Genomic DNA, 13,636 nt, shown 5'->3' on the forward strand with positions numbered 1-13,636 from the left:
CTTAATCTAAATTGATGGCAGTGTAAAGTAAGTAGCTAGAACTTTACACTGATCCCAGTATCTCTCCACTAGGTGATTTTGTGAACCTGAAATAATCTCCTTACCCTAGTTCTCTATTCACAACACGCTGGAGGAACTCAGCAGGTCGGGCAGCATCGGTGGAAAAGTACTGTTTGGGGCACTGAATGGTGGCAACAGAGCCTTTTCCTTCCCACCCTCCCCCCACCTTCTTTATAGGGCCTCTGCCCCTTCCCTGTACAGTCCTGACGAAGGGTTCTGGCCCGAAACGTCGACCATCTTTTCCACGGATGCTGCCTGAACTGCTGAGTTCCTCCAGCGTGTTGTGAATAGAGAATTAGGGTAAGGAGGTTATTTCAGGTTCACAAAAGCATCTAGTGGAGAGATACTGGGATCAGTGTAAAGTTTCCTCTCTTGCCACCATTCAGGGCCCCAAACAGTACTTCCAAGTGAGGCAACACTTCACTTGTGAGTCTGTTGGGGTCATCTACTGCATCTGGTGCTCCCGGTGTGGCCTTCTCTACATCGGTGAAACCCGACGCAGATTGGGGGACCACTTCGTTGAGCACCTCCGCTCTGTCCGCCAAAACAGACAGGATCTCCCAGTAGCCACCCACTTCAACTCTGCTTCCCACTCCCATTCAGATATGTCCATACATGGCCTCCTCTACTGCCATGATGAGGCTAAACTCAGGTTGGAGGGGCAACACCTCATATACCGTCTGGGTAGTCTCCAGCCCCTTGGTATGAACATAGAATTCTCCAACTTCCGGTGATTCCCTCCCCCTCCTTTCCCCTATCCATATGTCACTCTGCCCCCTCCCCCAGCTGCCTACCACCTCCCTCTTGGTTCTGCCTCCTTCTACTACCCATTGTGTTTTCCCCTATTCTTTCTTCCCCTTTCCTGCCTATCACCTCCCTGCCTCCCTTCCCCCACCTCTTTATCTTTCCCCTTACTGGTTCTTCACCTGGAACCTGCCAGCCTTCTTCCCACCGTCCCCCCACCTTCTTTGTAGGGCCTCTGCCCCTTCCCCCTACAGTCCTGATGAAGAGTTCCGGCCCGAAATGTCAACCGATCTTTTCCACGGATGCTGCCCGACCTGCTGAGTTCCTCCAGCGTGTTGTGAGTGTTGCTTTGACCCCAGCATCTGCAGATTATTTTGTGTTTCCTAGTTCTCTTTTGTCTGTTAGTTAATAACTCCTCATTTCTGTGGGCTGTCACAGAAATCGACAAATTATCTGTCTGTTTGAAAATAGCAAGTTAAAACACTTATCATCTGTTGCTTGTATTTAGAAAAAAAAACACATGCCTTCTTGGTAGTATTGAAATTCATCCAAAATGTAAGTTGTGGAAAAACTTTTATTTTATAAACTGTTATAAATGTTGTATGATAACTTGTGGAATCTGCTGTTCTCTGTTGAAAGTAGCTGTAGTGACAAGAGCTGCACAAGTCTTGTTGGAAAGTGAAGAAGGACCATTGTGATTGAAACAATCATCAGATATGTGCATGAAGTTCAGGTTTAGTACAATGACCATTTTGGTTGTAATTGTATAGTAAGCAGATATCAGGAAGCTGGTGTCTGTGAAACTGTGATGTCCAAAAGGGAACTGAAGGCAGGAAATGGCCCCAGTTCTAAAAATTGCTTTATTATCTGCAACATGCCAAATGTGAAATGAACTGCTGTGGCTTAAAAACAAATCTATATCAGATTGCCATTGGTTGTGTTTTCAGGTTCAGATCTATCAATAGTTTAGTGTCATATTTGTTTAATTAAAATACAGTATACAAACAATTGAATCATCTTAAAAGGATATGCAATTTAAAAATAGTACAAGAGGAAGTGTAGTTTCTATCTAACTTCCTTTTAAAATGCCACAAATTGCAAAAAAAAAGCTAGTAGGTTCTCAAGTTTTAAGAACAGATGAACAATAAAGTTTAAATAGTTTCCATCTTGTGAACAGCTTGAGTTTATAACAATGTTTCCCAGCTCAGTAAATCTCCAAATGTTTTTGTTTTGAAGTTCAGCTATTGTTAATAGCATTAATTTATTAATGTTAACATCATTTTGTATCTTCATAGTTTTTTAAATTTACAGTACCTATAATGTATATTTAAATAAAATGACATGGTTTAAATATAAAACAACTACATAAAGTAGATCTTGCACAAGTCTTTTGCCTATCCTTGAAGTATTATAGAATATATTGTCTTAAAATAAGATGTGCCACAAACATTTTTGTAAGAAATATACGTTTCTAATCTGATTATTTTTCACACTTTCAGTGGATTAAAGTCCAAAAATGACCTGCACAATCTTGGTACTTGTTGCATGTTGCTGATAAATTTTCCTGACTGGTTATTTTCTGTATTCTCAAAGAAAATTAATTCCCTGTGCGTGAAGATTAGTATTAGAGAGCTGAATAAATAAACCTATGGCAACAGGAGAATACTTGCCCATCATGTCCATGTCACATGAGAAAGATACCCAGCCTAATCCCAGATTCCAGCTTTTGATCTGCAATTCTTTAGACAACAAGGTATCAAGTACTTATTCAAATGTGATTAATATTTATGACTCAGCCATCTTTTCAGACAGTGGCTGCTAAACCACCAACAGAGCAGAAGCTTCTTCTCTAGTTCACCATAGTGCTTCCACCAACTATCATGAATTTATGTTTTATTTTTTATTAACCTCTGTTATTGAAAGCAAGTCCTTACTGTCATTCGACCAAATCATAGATCTCTGCTTAGCTCCTTTCTTTCAAAGTAAATAACTACTCAGGGCTATTATCTGTCTCAACAAAATTTCACTAATTTTACTTCTATTCTCTCAAATCCACATCTGGGAGCAATTTGCTAAATTGCAGAATGTGACTGAAGGAGAGTTTTGAATGTTTCATTTCTAGAAACTCTTAATTATTCCATAAGCTTCTGAAGAGGTTGTATTGAATATTAAGTTGATGTTTTAGTTGTATGAGGTGATCAAACCTGTACCTAGACCTCTACCTGTGATATTAGGGGCACCCTACATTGTACAGATTTTCTGCTACCTTTGTTTGAATTTACTAAGTGCACACACAAAACTTAAATTTTATGGATCATTTTTATGACACAGCAGTTAACTTTAACATCTTCCTTACTTCTATTTCACGTTAACTTTCGGGGTAAAATCATTGGATTTAAGCTGCTAGTGTACAGAAATGCTAGGTCATATTTATTTAGTTAAAAATACAGCACAAAAATATTGCTACTTTTTGAACCCAAGCAGATATTTATATTTGTGGCTATACACATTCATACAGAATGTTTATCATATACCTTTTATGAAATATAACATTGGAAAAAAGAAAGTAAGAAAATATTTGATAATAATAGATTGATAGCATTCCTAATCAGCTTCTGGCCCAGCTCTCCACCATACACTTCTAAACATGTAGAGATCCAGTGACACAGTAGCAGTTTGAGTGACAAAATGCATTCACAGGAAGCAGCTACCATTTTCAGGCGGGGCTTTCCTTCAGTTGTGTAATCTTATGGACTTAACTGGTTGGTTTACTATTGATATTTTTAATGGAATATCTGGCATTATGAGAACCGGTATTGATTGTGTGCTATTCTACTGCAGAGCAATTGGGATGCTACATTCTAATCTCAGTGTGACAAACACATACAGCAAATCCAAAAGTTGTTTTGATTAGCAGTCTTCATAGTTGACCTGAAACAGGGGCACTACAGCTTCCTTGAATATATTTTGGATTCCTTCAATTCCAGAAGCTCTGTAGGAATCGCACTGTATTGGTTCTTGTCTTGTGTCACTAGATGACAAATCATGCCTGCTGTAGATTCATGGAATAGATGCAGCACAAAGGAGGCCATTTGTCCCATTATGTCTGTACAGACTCTCTACCATAGTAGCTCTATAGTTCCAACCACACACGTTCCTCACAGCCTTGCAGGTTTATGACAGTGAAACAATTTCAGCCGTGCTTCACTGGACACCATAATCCTTGTACTTCTGTCATAATTGTTTTGATACATTTGTCATTAGCTCTTGACATGCACCCTCTACAACCAAAGGCAATAAAATCAGGATTACATTTAGCTGCTCTTTCATGTTGTAGCAATCTGAACTTTATAACTGCATTAGAAAGTATATTATGATGGAAAATATCCCTTCTTCTCAGAACTTTGCACAAACTGACCTGAGCCTTGGGGTGCTCAAATCTTAATTAAAGCCCATAAACACTTGTCACACTTTTGGGTATGTGTAACTGGCAGGTTTGAAATGGGGACGGGGTGAATAGCTTAAAGGTTGTCTTAAAGCCAGTAACCAGTAACTTTTTAATTGTGCGTTCAAAAGCACATCATTGAACTTGATTATTTTTATTGATTTAACATTCCATGTTGTATTCGTGACTTTCTTCCTACTATCTATTCTATTCTCTTATCTGCTGACCATGTATCGGGTAAATTCACCATAGGTGGTCAAAGTTTCTGATTCCATCTAACTGGCTCTGTCTCTATGCACTGCTCGGTTAGCACACAAAGGTGATAGAGAATGCTTGTTATATGGATATCAATCCTCTGGTTTTGAGGGAAATGTAATTTAATATCTTAATGGATTAGCATTTAGCATCTGTGTTACTTTAAAATCCTCACATTTAACCTCAAGTTTCTGCATTGCCCTGACTAACTTTTTACAAGGGTGTAATAATAAGCCTTTTGCTGTTTTAGTCAGTCATGCAAAAACATGAGAATATATATTTTATCCTAATTTTCAGTTACGACCAGTTTGCTTATTGGGTTTGACATGGGAAATGTCTACAGTTCAAACGATCAAACTTTATAGTATTATAATAATTAGTTTTAAATGTTCTCTTATTATATAATTGATTTGCTTTCTTTTGTTGATGATGCACGTATTAAAAGCTGTAAATATAAGTACTATGTACAATCCAGGAGAAGTAAAGGTGACACAGTACCCAAAGAGATGTTCTTGTTCAACTCTACATAGTTAGCCATAGATGCTGCCTGGCCTGCTGAGTTCCTCCAGCATTTTCTGTGTGTTGCTTAGTTTTCAGCTGATGACTTTTTAAGATTTCAAAACAATTGCCATTAGCAAAAGGCGTTCCTCTTCTTGCGTAGATTGGTTTGAAACAAAAACCAAAAGATACATCAAGAGTGGGTATCAACGTTGCCTACTCACATATGAGGGTGGAATGACTTTGCTGTGATAAATTTTGCATGTTAGTGGACGCATTATTCAAAAAGGAAGTGTAACCTCATTTATGGTTTGACCTTATCAGTTCTGCTACATGACTGTAAGGCGTAGATAATGGTTGAATGGCTTTGGATGTCAGTCGACGTCAATGAATCATGTGGAGGTGGTGATCTTTACCAAGCTTGGGAGGTTACTGCAGAAGGAGTTATTATTTCATCATTGCAATTGTTCTTTTAAAACTGCAGCTTATTAATTTTAACAAGAAAATTACTTGCATCTAGATATTTTATAATAAATTCATTAATAAAATTAATAACATTCTCTGATACTAAATTGAACCATTTGAAGTAACAAAGTATTTCTTCTGTTTCTGATATTGTGTAAATACATAAAAAATGTTCAAACTTAGCTGCTGGCCACTGATAGTTCCTTTGACCAGGTTTGTCTTGTTTTTTTTATCTCTGGAAAAATTGATTTTGTATTCAAGCAACCATAAGTAAACTAAAATTACAAAAAATAATCTATTTTAGGAACTACAATATGTGTCAGAATGTCATCATGAGACACTTTGTATTCAAATGAAAACCAGGTTTTTTTCTTCAGTTCCACAGGAACAGTTGCTCCAGATTGAAGATTATGATCTGAATGTGGTGAGGTTGTGTTTCCAGGTTTTTCTTCCCGATGAACATGGCAGCTTCTCAAGAGCTCTTCCACCAGTTGTCTCAAACCCTATATATGACAACAGTGAGTCTCAAAAGTCATTACCAAATACCTTGCCTTTTGCATTTACATGACAACCTAGGGGGTAAGGGTGGGGGTCTCTTTTGCCTTTTGGACTGGATTTTTCAATAACTTTTGGACTAAATCCTCTACTTCACTGTCTTTCTGCTGATCTTTTTAAAATCCATTTGACACAGTTTGGATATCTCTTGACTTAACAACAATACTGTCTTCAATTTGCACGCTGTAAACATGAAGTCATTCAAACTCTTCTATGACTTCATTGCCCTTGTGCTCATGAAGATCAATTTCTGATACTTATGGTAATGCCCACCCCCCTTCACAATTCTCCATTAACTTTTCCCCCTCTCTCACTTTATCCCCTTACCTGCCCATCACCTCCCTTTGGTGCTCCTCCCCCTTTTCTTTCTTCCATGGCCTTCTGTCCTCTCCTATCAGTTTCCCCTTCTCCAGCTCTGTACCTCTTTCACCAATCAACTTCCCAGCTCTTTACTTCACCCCGTCTCCCCCTCCCCCTACCCCCTTTCTGGTTTCACCCATGACTTTGTCTTTCTTCCTCCCCTCCCCCACCTTCTAACTCTGACTTCATGTCTTTTTTTCCTCTCCAGTCCAGATGAAGAGTCTCAGCCCAAAACATCATCTGTTTACTCTTTTCCATAGATGCTTCCTGGCCTGCTGAGTTCCTCCAGCATTTTGTATGTGTTGCTTGGATTTTCTCTTGTTTGTGATCCATACTTAAAAAAATTTTTTTTGACCTTACCCTTCCTTAACTCCGTTCCCGTCTTGCAACCCGCTAATCTATGTTCTGATATTACTGGCCTCTTGATCAACATTGAGTACTTGTGCTAACAAATATCAAAGCCCTAATCTTTAAGGAAGCAATAGCTTTTTGGGCAACTTCCACTGAATAATTGTGTTAACCTTGCCTTTGTTTATGCTCATTTGAAAAAGGGTAAATATATTAATCCCATTTCCCTGTAGCTGGTCTGGCAGCAGAGCAAAGGAGTACAATTTTGATTTCCTATGTTCTCCGGTTTTTGACCACACTCATAGAATCAGCAGCTTTTGCTTCACATGTTTGTTACCTTAAATTTATCTGCAAATCTCTCTTAATTTGCAGATTGTATGAGGTTTCTTCAACATTAAGTAGCCACTGTATGCCAGCCACCACAGTTTATGTGTGTTTCCTATTTACAGGGGCACCAAACACAGCAGAGTTGAAAATTTGTCGGGTCAATAAAAACACTGGAACTGTTAAGGGAGGAGATGAAATATTTCTGCTATGTGACAAGGTTCAAAAAGGTAAATTGTTACCCTTAGATTTTAAATTTATTTTTTTTTTGTTATAAAGAGTGAGAAATGGGTATATCCATAGCCAGATATGATTTGTTTAAAAGAATCAGTGGGAAATTTTCAAATTTACTCCATTTGATCTTGATTTTTCACCACTTCTACAAAATTTCAAGATTTATTGCTGCTGAATTGGGATTACCTTTGTGCTGGTGCATATCAGTCTACTACTGGCTAATAGATCTGGCTAGTTTTCTTTTAAAACCTGGTCTGTGTACTTAAAGTAGAAATTAAACAGTAATTCATGTTGGAGCAAATTCATTCATGCTGTAACATTCTTATTACACAGATTGTTTCAATAAGTTTGGCAGCTGGTGTAACTGGAACCCACAAGAATGAGTGATTTTCAATGGTTGGTCCAGCCAACCTTTGCTAACTAGACCAAGAATGGAGGAAATCCTATGAGTCAGAAATGGGTCATAGCTTCTAATTAATTGTATCTACATCGTCTCAGTACTGCAGTTAAGGTGCCAGACTGTATTATAGTATATTTCCTGTATATCGTAAATAGAATATACAAACTGTATATTCTGAATATACAATACCCCCTTTTACTAGGCATCTCTGGAAACCGTCTCGTTAGCCCCTCACTAACAGCCACTGGATTCCATGGCGAGAAACCCACCTTTCTCAGGCTTCATAGGTCTAGGATGCATACAACTTTGGTCCCGGAAAATCCGTGAGGTTGGGATGTGTGACTCGCCCGAACCCCAGTCTGAGTGAATGCTGTGTGATTTACTGCCCCCAGCAAGAAATAACACCATAAACTGCATACAATTATAACGTACTTTTAAGAATGTTAATTCAAGCAGTTATTAAATGAAAAAAAAACAAAAAGGACCCATTACTCTTAAACAGTCAAATGTGCACTTAAGTTGGAGCTCATCTTGAACTTGTCTGTTACTCACATGCTGGCCCCTCGGTCTGCATGAAAGCACACATCACCTTCCGAATGTGGCTCAAAATCCACCTTGAACAAACGAATCTCCCACGGAAGTGTTGGCCCTTACTCCATGAAGCCATCATTGGCACAAAGCACCTTGTGCAACACGGATGGCATCCTCAGCCATCTTTCTTCCTGTCTTCTCCCTGCTCCTGCCAACAAAGACCTTCAACCCAGCATTCTCCAGAACCTACTCCCAATTCCACTACCCTGATTGGCTGATAGCACATTCCTAAATTGAACAACAAAGCTTCTTATCACAACTTAAACCCAAACAAGCTGAAAGCACAATAGACTGCTCTTTCAGAACTGCTAAAATGAACTACCCACACCATAGCAGTAAAAATCCTAACCAGGGTGTTACAGTAGCATACCTCCTGCCCTTGAATATCTGCCACCAAAGTATATTGGAAGCAGAATTGTATATAGAAGTTCTCTGAAGTGCGATGATCAGGACATTGTTCCTGGGTATCACAGAATTTACTTGGCAGGAAACTTTGTTTCTGAATTGCCTAATTTTTTTTTTGTTTTATGTATGCAATTGGCAAAGTTGATGAAGATAAATTGTTCACTCTGCTTAATTTAGATAAATACATTATGTTTAAAAAGTTGGTGGACTTTAAGTGGAGTTTTTCAGTAAAGGACAAGTTTTTGTTTGGAATTTCCTAGGACGGTAATTGGGAAAGTAAAGTACTCATGTATTCAAATGATAACTGGTTACACTTCTGGAAAGTGAGAGGTGATTAAGATGAGAAGGTAGGTAGCTAGGATTGATCCCATAGGTGGGGGGTGGGGGGAGGGATACTGGAATTAAGCATTCTTGTCTTTTCCAGCTGTAATCTTCAGAATTTTGCTCTCAGCCTCTTCTATCATTGAATAATTCCACTAGGATAATTTATATCCAGTATTTGTATACCAGTGGTTCCTGAACCTTTTTGGGTTCAGCCCCCTTGGCTCCCAGACCACATTCCTGGTGCCCCCCCCCCACCTTCTGGCCATTATATAAAATCTATAAAGAATTTTGATTTATGATGCAGAGTGAAAAAAGTAGGAACTACAAATTCAAAGCAATGGCAAATAATGGCAAAAATTATTCAAAGCTACTTAAAGCTACAAATAAAATTATTTATTTAATTATAGTAAAAGCAATTCTCATCAACAATTTTAGTGTACACTGGTAGTCCAACTATTCACTACTTTTGCACCTTTCAATGGGTTGGATGGGCTTGGTGCAGTGATATCAGCTTCTCAACATCAGGCTGAATGTTAATCAGAAAGAGTCTCAGATCTCCATGTTCAGTAATTTGCAGGCTGTTTCATTGCTTTAAAAGAAGTTGGGGGACTGCACTGAAACTGTGCTCCACTAAATATGATGTTGGAATAGCAACGAAGGACATCTTGTCCTTTTACCATGCGCATGATAGTGTTCAGAGATTTATTTCTGCAATTAAAAGTCTTGATATGATTTTTTTTTGAACCACAGCTTCAGCTCAATCATTTTGTAGCGAGATCAGTTTTTCCTCCATCCTTCCTGCTAGTTTTTCATTAGGAGTGTTCAGGAATGGACTTATTACCCAATCTCGAACTTGGATCAAGAGAAGATCCTGAAACCTGTCTGACATGTCTTTATGCAGCTTGCCCAGATTGGCACCGTATACTTGAAAATCATCATCTGGTATCCTTTCTTCCTCTTCCAACTCAGAGAGGCTCGGAAATTGGAAAAAGTCATGACAGTCAATGTTGTACTTAATTAGAGTTAACTTGGACAGAAGTGATTTGATAAGATTCGTACTTCCTTGCAATTGAAGATTGATTTCATTAACCATTGTGAATAATTCTGACAAATAAGCAAGTTCATGCCTAATATTCTTGAGTTGATTACTGAATGAAGCTTTCAAGTCGTCAAAGGATTTTATCACTTTTTCAAAAAGCACATAAAAGCTTGTCAGGCAGTTTCCTTTTGAGAGCCATCTGACTTTTGTGTGAAACAGCAAGCATTCAAACTCTTCATCATTCTCAATGCAAAGCTCTCAAAATAGTTGAGAATGGAAAACATCAGCCTTGATTTTATTTACCAATGTGATAATAGTATTTAATAATTTGTGCAGTCGATCATTAAGGTTTTGTGACCAGATGTCTGTGAATTACACAGTAAATGGTAAATATTCATTAGGGTCAGTTATAGCTTTTTTTCCAAGAAAGTAATAATCCCACAATGGTGCTTGTCAATGATGATATGTTGCACAAGCAAGAATAATGCTGAGCAGAGACTCCTTCTCTTTGGAAAAATTGCTCAGCATCCCAAAATATTGACTCCCCGCTTCATATCTGTTTCTAATCCCCTTGCATATAACAACTCTCAAACCATGCTTTCCTCTTTTATGAAGCGAACATAACCAAGATGCAGTGATTTGTTGCCTGGCAAAGTTGACTCATCCAACTGCAGAGCGAATTCTGTTGTCCTAAGTATGTTGCAGAATGTGTCTTCCATATTCTCAAACATTTCATCTATTCATTTTTGGACAGAGTTGCCACTGAATAGTATCATTTTATTTATTTATTCTAGTGACTTATGCAAAATAGTACTCAGAACCTCCCTTACTGCTGGCAGAATTGGTTATTCTCCAATTATATGATGCTTTCCAGATTTAGCAATGAGTATTGAAATATTGTATGAAACGTGCCAACCATTATTGTTTTGTGTGAGGTGCTGGCAAACATGTTTTGAAATGTTTTCAATTTCTGATAGTTTTCACAAAAGTGACTGAAAATAAGCCAAGTTTCTGTTTGCTTTATCAGAGTGTCTTCTCTTTAAATGTTCAAAGAGCCTGGACAGTTTCAATGCCATATTTGGAAAAAAAAGTTTTTACACAACAGGCACATTGAATGCTTGGTTGCTTGGTGCTGATATAAATCATTATTTCAGATACTCTACACTATACATCAACACTTTTATGTTTGGTCTGCTTCTGCCATTTCTTTATGAATTAACAACCACAATTAATCACCTATTGTTGAAGTCCAACCTCAAGTACTGTGATTAATTAAGGGAAAGGTTATGGCATCTTCTTAGCTCAAGCAAAACCTGACTCAGCCTGAAGATACATGAAGTGGGACAGCAATATATCAGTTGGGTCGTGGTCTAGAGAAATGTGGTTAAGATAATTTGAAATGGCAGTTTATGAACTTTATCCCATTGACCACCATACCCTAGTTCACAGGAACTGCGTCCCAATGTGATTAAAGTATGGGTATCATAGTACTACAGTAGTGAACAGCAATAATGTGTGGGTCGGGCCCAGAAATAACACAATTTCTTCAGTCCAGATTTCCCATGATATGCTAAATACAGAAGTGTCACTTTGTACTTCAACAACTATAACACGCTTCGAGCAAAATCTAACAGTATGGTGGATCAGCAAACGGTGAGGTGATTATGTGATCATTGTAGTCATATATGAGACACTGAAGATCAAATGCTTATAATAAGTAATTCATTTCTTAAATTAAGGCTGTAAACCCTCAGATGCCCCCCTGCTACTGAGCACACCCCACACTGCCCCCTTTAACTTTATTGTCTTCCCTCCCTCCCCTTAGAAACTCCCACTGCCGTTGGGGAGGGGGGTATTATAACCCACTTTGGGAAACACCGTTGTATGTTATGGGAAGTGAACATGAGGATATTTACTTTTACATCAACATGAGTGATTTCATTCTTAAAGGGAAATTTTTCCTCAGAATTACTTTGACTGCAGTAATTACTTTTTCTGAAGTGGTCAGTGGTAGTAGAAATAATCCAATTTTCTTTAAAGTGATCACACCTACTGTTTTGTGAAAAGAGCTGTACACTTTCATGTCAACCAAGTATCTGTTTTAACGGTTGTACCCAGTGACAGTAAGGTATTTGGTCATGCAGTAAAGGCTATTGGCGGTACTAATTTGGTTAATGCCACCATGAATATTACATTGGCAGCTATCCAGTCAAGTGTCTGATTATTTCAATCCCAGCTTTTCAACCAAATCAAAAGTTCATTTGCAAAATAAATTATGAACGTGGGGCTTGGAGCTGAAAAACTGGTCAGGATACTTTTTATTTTCTTTAGTCTAAAATACTAGTAAAGAGATTGAACACTGCCAAATACAAAGATACTTACAAATGTTCTTCATAATCTGTCATCTATTTATTTCAACCGACCTTGTTAATGGGTATCTTAAAATTAGTAAATTGTAACTACCACCGTGGCAAAAAGGAATAGAAAGTGTATTTTATAAAACCAAAGGAAGAAAATACAGCTGGATATTGATCACTAATTATGAACAGCAAAATTAAAATCATATTGAGTCAGCATTGTTTGTACATAGTACTGATGATTTTTTTTCATATTTATGTCTATAGATGACATTGAAGTTCGTTTCTTTACTTCAAAGTGGGAGGCCAAAGGTTCATTTTCACAAGCTGATGTACATCGGCAGGTCGCTATTGTCTTTCGGACACCAGCATATTGTCAAAGTAATATCACTGAGCCTGTATCAGTGAAAATGCAACTTCGCAGACCTTCAGATCAAGAAGTCAGTGAGCCTATGGAGTTCAGATACCTTCCAGATGAAAGAGGTAGATTTCTGCATTCACAGAGTTCTACAATATGCAAACAAACCTTGCAGCTCAACTTGGACATGCTGGCCAAGATGCTTACCTATACGGATTCCATTTGCCTGAGTTTGGCTCACGTCCCTCAAACCTTTCCTGATTACATAGAAACATAGAAAATAGGTGCAGGAGTAGGCCATTCGACCCTTCGAGCCTGCACCGCCATTTATTATGATCATGGCTGATCATCCAACTCAGAACCCAGCCTTCCCTCCATACCCCCTGACCCCTGTAGCCACAAGGGCCATATCTAACTTCCTTTTAAACATAGCTAATGAACTGGCCTCAACAGTTTGCTGTGGCAGAGAATTCCACAGATTCACCACTCTCTGTGTGAAGAAGTTTTTCCTAACCTCGGTCCTAAAAGGCTTCCCCTCTATCCTCAAACTGTGACCCCTCGTTCTAGACCTCCCCAACATCGGGAACAATCTTCCCGCATCTAGCCTGTCCAATCCCTTTAGGATCTTATACGTTTCAATCAGATCCCCCCTCAATCTTCTAAATTCCAACGAGTACAAGCCCAGTTCATCCAGTCTTTCTTCATATGAAAGACCTGCCATCCCAGGAATCAATCTGGTGAACCTTCTTTGTACTCCCTCTATGGCAAAGATGTCTTTCCTCAGATTGTACAACTGCAGTAGTACCTCCCTGCTCCTGTACTCGAATCCTCTCGCTATAAATGCCAGCATACCGTTCGCCTTTTTCACCGCCTG

The 13,636-nt window shown here is 38.5% G+C and overlaps 1 protein-coding gene across 1 annotated transcript in view; it reads left to right on the forward strand.

Moving 5' to 3' along the window:
* Positions 1-13,636, forward strand: part of rel (v-rel avian reticuloendotheliosis viral oncogene homolog) — a 59,000-nt gene that overhangs the window by 30,927 nt on the left and 14,437 nt on the right. The window contains exons 6-8 of the mRNA XM_063055953.1: positions 5,845-5,985; positions 7,180-7,284; positions 12,672-12,887. Of these exons, the coding sequence (XP_062912023.1) occupies positions 5,845-5,985; positions 7,180-7,284; positions 12,672-12,887 (462 nt within the window). The remainder of the gene's footprint in view (positions 1-5,844; positions 5,986-7,179; positions 7,285-12,671; positions 12,888-13,636) is intronic.

Source organism: Mobula hypostoma, chromosome 8 (genome assembly GCF_963921235.1).
Source record: "Mobula hypostoma chromosome 8, sMobHyp1.1, whole genome shotgun sequence".
Classification (NCBI taxonomy): domain Eukaryota; kingdom Metazoa; phylum Chordata; class Chondrichthyes; order Myliobatiformes; family Myliobatidae; genus Mobula; species Mobula hypostoma.